The sequence below is a fragment of the Gadus morhua genome, chromosome 4, assembly GCF_902167405.1.
Source record: "Gadus morhua chromosome 4, gadMor3.0, whole genome shotgun sequence".
NCBI lineage: Eukaryota > Metazoa > Chordata > Actinopteri > Gadiformes > Gadidae > Gadus > Gadus morhua.
This window is the reverse complement of record NC_044051.1, coordinates 43,367,075-43,375,501: the sequence shown is the minus strand read 5'-3', so window position 1 is coordinate 43,375,501 and position 8,427 is coordinate 43,367,075. Positions and strand designations below refer to the sequence as shown.

Genomic DNA, 8,427 nt, shown 5'->3' with positions numbered 1-8,427 from the left:
CAGCAATAAGAACTAACCTCATACCGATCCCCTACTACTGTAGAACAGCAATAAGAACTAACCTCATACCGATCCCCTACTGTAGAACAGCAATAAGAACTAACCTCATACCGATCCCCTACTGTAGAACAGCAATAAGAACTAACCTCATACCGATCCCCTACTACTGTAGAACAGCAATAAGAACTAACCTAATACCGATCCCCTACTACTGTAGAACAGCAATAAGAACTAACCTCATACCGATCCCCTACTACTGTAGAACAGCAATAAGAACTAACCTCATACCGATCCCCTACTGTAGAACAGCAATAAGAACTAACCTCATACCGATCCCCTACTACTGTAGAACAGCAATAAGAACTAACCTCATACCGATCCCCTACTACTGTAGAACAGCAATAAGAACTAACCTCATACCGATCCCCTACTACTGTAGAACAGCAATAAGAACTAACCTCATACCGATCCCCTACCACTGTAGAACAGCAATAAGAACTAACCTCATACCGATCCCCTACTACTGTAGAACAGCAATAAGAACTAACCTCATACCGATCCCCTACTGTAGAACAGCATAAAGAACTAACCTCATACCGATCCCCTACTGTAGAACAGCAATAAGAACTAACCTCATACCGATCCCCTACTACTGTAGAACAGCAATAAGAACCAACCTCCTACCGATCCCCTACTGTAGAACAGCAATAAGAACTAACCTCATACCGATCCCCTACTACTGTAGAACAGCAATAAGAACTAACCTCATACCGATCCCCTACTACTGTAGAACAGCAATAAGAACTAACCTCATACCGATCCCCTACTACTGTAGAACAGCAATAAGAACTAACCTCATACCGATCCCCTACTGTAGAACAGCAATAAGAACTAACCTCATACCGATCCCCTACTGTAGAACAGCAATAAGAACTAACCTCATACCGATCCCCTACTACTGTAGAACAGCAATAAGAACTAACCTCATACCGATCCCCTACTACTGTAGAACTGCAATAAGAACTAACCTCATACCGATGCCCTACTACTGTAGAACAGCAATAAGAACTAACCTCATACCGATCCCCTACTACTGTAGAACAGCAATAAGAACTAACCTCATACTGATCCCCTACTACTGTAGAACAGCAATAAGAACTAAACTCATACCGATCCCCTACTACTGTAGAACAGCAATAAGAACTAACCTCATACCGATCCCCTACTACTGTAGAACAGCAATAAGAACTAACCTAATACCGATCCCCTACTACTGTAGAACAGCAATAAGAACTAACCTCATACCGATCCCCTACTACTGTAGAACAGCAATAAGAACTAACCTCATACCGATCCCCTACTGTAGAACAGCAATAAGAACTAACCTCATACCGATCCCCTACTACTGTAGAACAGCAATAAGAACTAACCTCATACCGATCCCCTACTGTAGAACAGCAATAAGAACAAACCTCATACCGATCCCCTACTGTAGAACAGCAATAAGAACTAACCTCATACCGATCCCCTACTGTAGAACAGCAATAAGAACTAACCTCATACCGATCCCCTACTACTGTAGAACAGCAATAAGAACTAACCTCATACCGATCCCCTACTACTGTAGAACAGCAATAAGAACTAACCTCATACCGATCCCCTACTGTAGAACAGCAATAAGAACAAACCTCATACCGATCCCCTACTGTAGAACAGCAATAAGAACTAACCTCATACCGATCCCCTACTGTAGAACAGCAATAAGAACTAACCTCATACCGATCCCCTACTGTAGAACAGCAATAAGAACTAACCTCATACCGATCCCCTACTGTAGAACAGCAATGAGAACTAACCTCATACCGATCCCCTACTACTGTAGAACAGCAATAAGAACTAACCTAATACCGATCCCCTACTACTGTAGAACAGCAATAAGAACTAACCTCATACCGATCCCCTACTACTGTAGAACAGCAATAAGAACTAACCTCATACCGATCCCCTACTGTAGAACAGCAATAAGAACTAACCTCATACCGATCCCCTACTACTGTAGAACAGCAATAAGAACTAACCTCATACCGATCCCCTACTACTGTAGAACAGCAATAAGAACTAACCTCATACCGATCCCCTACTACTGTAGAACAGCAATAAGAACTAACCTCATACCGATCCCCTACTACTGTAGAACAGCAATAAGAACTAACCTCATACGATCCCCTACTACTGTAGAACAGCCATAAGAACTAACCTAATACCGATCCCCTACTGTAGAACAGCAATAAGAACTAACCTCATACCGATCCCCTACTACTGTAGAACAGCAATAAGAACTAACCTCATACCGATCCCCTACTGTAGAACAGCATAAAGAACTAACCTCATACCGATCCCCTACTGTAGAACAGCAATAAGAACTAACCTCATACCGATCCCCTACTACTGTAGAACAGCAATAAGAACTAACCTCCTACCGATCCCCTACTGTAGAACAGCAATAAGAACTAACCTCATACCGATCCCCTACTACTGTAGAACAGCAATAAGAACTAACCTCATACCGATCCCCTACTACTGTAGAACAGCAATAAGAACTAACCTCATACCGATCCCCTACTACTGTAGAACAGCAATAAGAACTAACCTCATACGATCCCCTACTACTGTAGAACAGCAATAAGAACTAACCTCATACCGATCCCCTACTGTAGAACAGCAATAAGAACTAACCTCATACCGATCCCCTACTACTGTAGAACAGCAATAAGAACTAACCTCATACCGATCCCCTACTGTAGAAAAGCAATAAGAACAAACCTCATACCGATCCCCTACTGTAGAACAGCAATAAGAACTAACCTCATACCGATCCCCTACTGTAGAACAGCAATAAGAACTAACCTCATACCGATCCCCTACTACTGTAGAACAGCAATAAGAACTAACCTCATACCGATCCCCTACTGTAGAACAGCAATAAGAACTAACCTCATACCGATCCCCTACTACTGTAGAACAGCAATAAGAACTAACCTCATACCGATCCCCTACTGTAGAACAGCAATAAGAACTAACCTCATACCGATCCCCTACTACTGTAGAACAGCAATAAGAACTAACCTCATACCGATCCCCTACTGTAGAACAGCATAAAGAACTAACCTCATACCGATCCCCTACTGTAGAACAGCAATAAGAACTAACCTCATACCGATCCCCTACTACTGTAGAACAGCAATAAGAACTAACCTCCTACCGATCCCCTACTGTAGAACAGCAATAAGAACTAACCTCATACCGATCCCCTACTACTGTAGAACAGCAATAAGAACTAACATCATGCCGATCCCCTACTACTGTAGAACAGCAATAAGAACTAACCTCATACCGATCCCCTACTACTGTAGAACAGCAATAAGAACTAACCTCATACCGATCCCCTACTACTGTAGAACAGCAATAAGAACTAACCTCATACCGATCCCCTACTACTGTAGAACAGCAATAAGAACTAACCTCATACGATCCCCTACTACTGTAGAACAGCAATAAGAACTAACCTCATACCGATCCCCTACTGTAGAACAGCAATAAGAACTAACCTCATACCGATCCCCTACTACTGTAGAACAGCAATAAGAACTAACCTCATACCGATCCCCTACTGTAGAAAAGCAATAAGAACAAACCTCATACCGATCCCCTACTGTAGAACAGCAATAAGAACTAACCTCATACCGATCCCCTACTGTAGAACAGCAATAAGAACTAACCTCATACCGATCCCCTACTACTGTAGAACAGCAATAAGAACTAACCTCATACGATCCCCTACTACTGTAGAACAGCAATAAGAACTAACCTCATACCGATCCCCTACTGTAGAACAGCAATAAGAACTAACCTCATACCGATCCCCTACTACTGTAGAACAGCAATAAGAACTAACCTCATACCGATCCCCTACTGTAGAAAAGCAATAAGAACAAACCTCATACCGATCCCCTACTGTAGAACAGCAATAAGAACTAACCTCATACCGATCCCCTACTGTAGAACAGCAATAAGAACTAACCTCATACCGATCCCCTACTACTGTAGAACAGCAATAAGAACTAACCTCATACCGATCCCCTACTGTAGAACAGCAATAAGAACTAACCTCATACCGATCCCCTACTACTGTAGAACAGCAATAAGAACTAACCTCATACCGATCCCCTACTGTAGAACAGCAATAAGAACTAACCTCATACCGATCCCCTACTACTGTAGAACAGCAATAAGAACTAACCTCATACCGATCCCCTACTGTAGAACAGCATAAAGAACTAACCTCATACCGATCCCCTACTGTAGAACAGCAATAAGAACTAACCTCATACCGATCCCCTACTACTGTAGAACAGCAATAAGAACTAACCTCCTACCGATCCCCTACTGTAGAACAGCAATAAGAACTAACCTCATACCGATCCCCTACTACTGTAGAACAGCAATAAGAACTAACATCATGCCGATCCCCTACTACTGTAGAACAGCAATAAGAACTAACCTCATACCGATCCCCTACTACTGTAGAACAGCAATAAGAACTAACCTCATACCGATCCCCTACTGTAGAACAGCAATAAGAACTAACCTCGTACCGATCCCCTACTACTGTAGAACAGCAATAAGAACTAACCTCATACCGATCCCCTACTACTGTAGAACAGCAATAAGAACTAACCTCATACGATCCCCTACTACTGTAGAACAGCAATAAGAACTAACCTCATACCGATCCCCTACTGTAGAACAGCAATAAGAACTAACCTCATACCGATCCCCTACTGTAGAACAGCAATAAGAACTAACCTCATACCGATCCCCTACTGTAGAACAGCAATAAGAACTAACCTCATACCGATCCCCTACTACTGTAGAACAGCAATAAGAACTAACCTCATACCGATCCCCTACTGTAGAACAGCAATAAGAACTAACCTCATACCGATCCCCTACTACTGTAGAACAGCAATAAGAACTAACCTCATACCGATCCCCTACTGTAGAAAAGCAATAAGAACAAACCTCATACCGATCCCCTACTGTAGAACAGCAATAAGAACTAACCTCATACCGATCCCCTACTGTAGAACAGCAATAAGAACTAACCTCATACCGATCCCCTACTACTGTAGAACAGCAATAAGAACTAACCTCATACCGATCCCCTACTGTAGAACAGCAATAAGAACTAACCTCATACCGATCCCCTACTACTGTAGAACAGCAATAAGAACTAACCTCATACCGATCCCCTACTACTGTAGAACAGCAATAAGAACTATCTTAAATCCTTTTACATTTGTTAGTTTTAATCCGACTGTACATTACTTTGAAAGGCTGAACCTCAATTTCGTGATTTAGACCTCACTTGACCTCACTCCCAGAGGTCCACGGTGCAATGTTCTTTTTTACCACTGGGATGCTGGCGGCGATTCCCGCCAATTTTTTTTTTCCTTTGGCGGCCCTCAGTCAAATTTTGGGTTCCTAAATTGGCCCTCAGTTGTCAAAACTTTGAGAACCCCTGTTCTAGAGGATCGTACCGACTGTTCTAAAGTTAGTAACAGACGGTTCTAGGATCGTACCGACTGTTCTAAAGTTAGTAACAGACGGTTCTAGGATCGTACCGACTGTTCTAAAGTTAGTAACAGACGGTTCTAGGATCGTACCGACTGTTATAAAGTTGGTAACAGACGGTTCTGGAGGATCGTACCGACTGTTATAAAGTTAGTAACAGACGGTTCTAGGATCGTACCGACTGTTCTAAAGTTAGTAACAGACGGTTCTGGAGGATCGTACCGACTGTTATAAAGTTAGTAACAGATGGTTCTGGAGGATCGTACCGACTGTTATAAAGTTAGTAACAGACGGTTCTAGGATCGTACCGACTGTTATAAAGTTAGTAACAGACGGTTCTAGGATCGTACCGACTGTTATAAAGTTAGTAACAGACGGTTCTGGAGGATCGTACCGACTGTTATAAAGTTAGTAACAGACGGTTCTAGGATCGTACCGACTGTTATAAAGTTAGTGACAGGCGGTTCTAGGATCGTACCGACTGTTATAAAGTTAGTAACAGGCGGTTCTGGATCGTACCGACTGTTATAAAGTTAGTAACAGACGGTTCTAGGATCGTACCGACTGTTATAAAGTTAGTAACAGGCGTTCTAGGATCGTACCGTCTTGTCCGCCTGTTCAAACACTTCCCTGGCCTCTTCGTGGTCACATATTTCCTCTAAACATTCCCTCTCCAGATTACCTGGTGAAACAGTTACATTAAAATTAAACATGCTAATAAGAAAAAATACACATACTAATACGAATACATACACATACTAATATGATATATATATATATATATACAACATGATATTTATACTGGTTGAAGTAAGATTGGTTTTCAACAGCCAATCAGAGATCAGTTCTCACCTGGTTTCAACTCTTCAAATAGTTGATTGGCTCTTCTGTTACGCACCAAAACCTGGGAGGCTGCCTGTCTTTCCACAAACACTGAGCAGACAGGCAGACAGCGACACACAGACAGACAGGCAGACGGACAGATACAGACAGATAATTATATATATAATCCTACCCTATCTCTAACATCACCTAACCCTGGTACCAACATCACCTAACCCACCTAACCCTAGTACTAACATAACCTAGTACTAACATAACCTAACCCTTGTAATAGAGTTATATCTCAGTGATGTAAATAGAGTTATGAATATCTCGGTGATGTTAATGGAGTTATGAATATCTCGGTGATGTTAACAGAGTTATGAATATCTCGGTGATGATAATGGAGTTATGAATATGTCTTACCGGCCACGCAGCCCTGTAGTGCGAGCAGAAGCGCTGTCACCTTGAGCCACATCGTCTCCGTCTGCTCCCGTTAACCCTCTCTCTCAACTTCTACCCTGCTCTGTCTCTCTCTCTCTCTGCCTCCCTCCCCCCCTCTCTAAACCTCTCTGCTCTCTCTCTCTGTCTCTCTCTCTCTGTCTCTCTCTCTCTCTCTCTCTCTCTCTCTCTCTCTCTCTCTCTCTCTCTCTCTCTCTCTCTCTCTCTCTCTCTCTCTCTCTCTCTCTCTCTCTCTCTCTCTCTCTCTCTCTATCTCTCTCTCTCTCTCTGTCTCTCTCTCTCTCTGCCCTAACTTTTAAAGGTTTGATTTTGTTCCCTTCTCAGTATAGTTTATATTAATTGATTGGTCATTTATTTATTACGCTGAAATGATCTTTTACTCACTTTAAAACGTTTCTCTGAACCCGAGACATGAAAACCCTGACGGCGTTTAGTTCAATCGTATTGATTTGGACTTTTACTGACAAGGCAAAATGATGACCAAATATTTACTATGACACTGTCTGAGAGTCTAAAGTCCACACACACACACACACACACACACACACACACACACACACACACACACACACAGACGAGACTAGTATGTATGGGACTCTGAGTGTTTGTTTTTTTAAGGTCAGAACTGAACAAAAGTCCATGATGCCAGCGCACACACATAGATACACACACGTATTCACCAGTGGCAGCTGCTGGACTCTCAAAGAGGGGAAGCTCTTTTTCGGCCTACATCATATAAATTGTCAATTTATTCATATGTAAATTCTTCTCTCTGTTCCTTTTCAGGGGAATGCGCTGTGACCCTGTCATACCAACTAGCTGTCTTTTCCAGTGACTTGACCAGTGTCCCCTCAATGGCCAGGAGAGCTGGCTGCTTGAACAGCCTTGGCCCATTGTGTTACGGGTGTAGGACTAGAGCCGCTTTAAACAGAAGCTCCTTTCTACACCTGCAGATGTAGCCCCAATTGTTGCCACTAATGAGAACACTCTGTAAAGCTGAGGCATTGCACTGCCCAACTCCATGTCTTCAAGGAACACCAAGGAATCACAGTTTCATCTGTCACCCTGCAGGTCCTGATCTGAATACAGGCCTTGAAGGGCAGACCTAAGGCTCCCTGAGTCAAAGTGATGGCCAACTACCAAAGTGACATTAAACTCGAACAAGGAAATGTGGGAATTCTGTTAAACTGAAACAAGGAATTGTGTGTATAAGTGTGTGAAATGTACGATGAAAATTGTCTGGCAATTTCGCCAAGCAAATATCAAGAAATAGGTTTCAGTTGTCTTTCACATCGCTTGCGAAATCCGTGATGGGATTGAGGATTAAGAAGAGCTCCGGCGACGTTTTATGGTTCAAAATTGCTGTCAATCAAACGGCAACTCAGTCTTTCGCAGACCCTCCAATCATCACGCAGAAGCCCAGCATCCAGGCCAGCCCACTCCTCCATTCACCCCCAGAGACGCTGAGGGTCCGTGGGAGAGACATAATCGCAGGATTATCCAATGACC

The 8,427-nt window shown here is 42.8% G+C and overlaps 1 protein-coding gene across 1 annotated transcript in view; it reads right to left on the bottom strand.

The window, feature by feature from the left end:
• The window catches only part of LOC115542580 (prothrombin-like), an 18,665-nt gene extending 11,604 nt beyond the window's left edge, over positions 1–7,061 (bottom strand). Inside the window, exons 1-3 of the mRNA XM_030354878.1 lie at positions 6,883–7,061; positions 6,487–6,567; positions 6,237–6,316 (exon numbers count right to left, since the gene is read on the bottom strand). Of these exons, the coding sequence (XP_030210738.1) occupies positions 6,237–6,316; positions 6,487–6,567; positions 6,883–6,934 (213 nt within the window). The 5' untranslated portion in view covers positions 6,935–7,061. The remainder of the gene's footprint in view (positions 1–6,236; positions 6,317–6,486; positions 6,568–6,882) is intronic.
• Between the last annotated feature and the right edge of the window lie 1,366 nt (positions 7,062–8,427).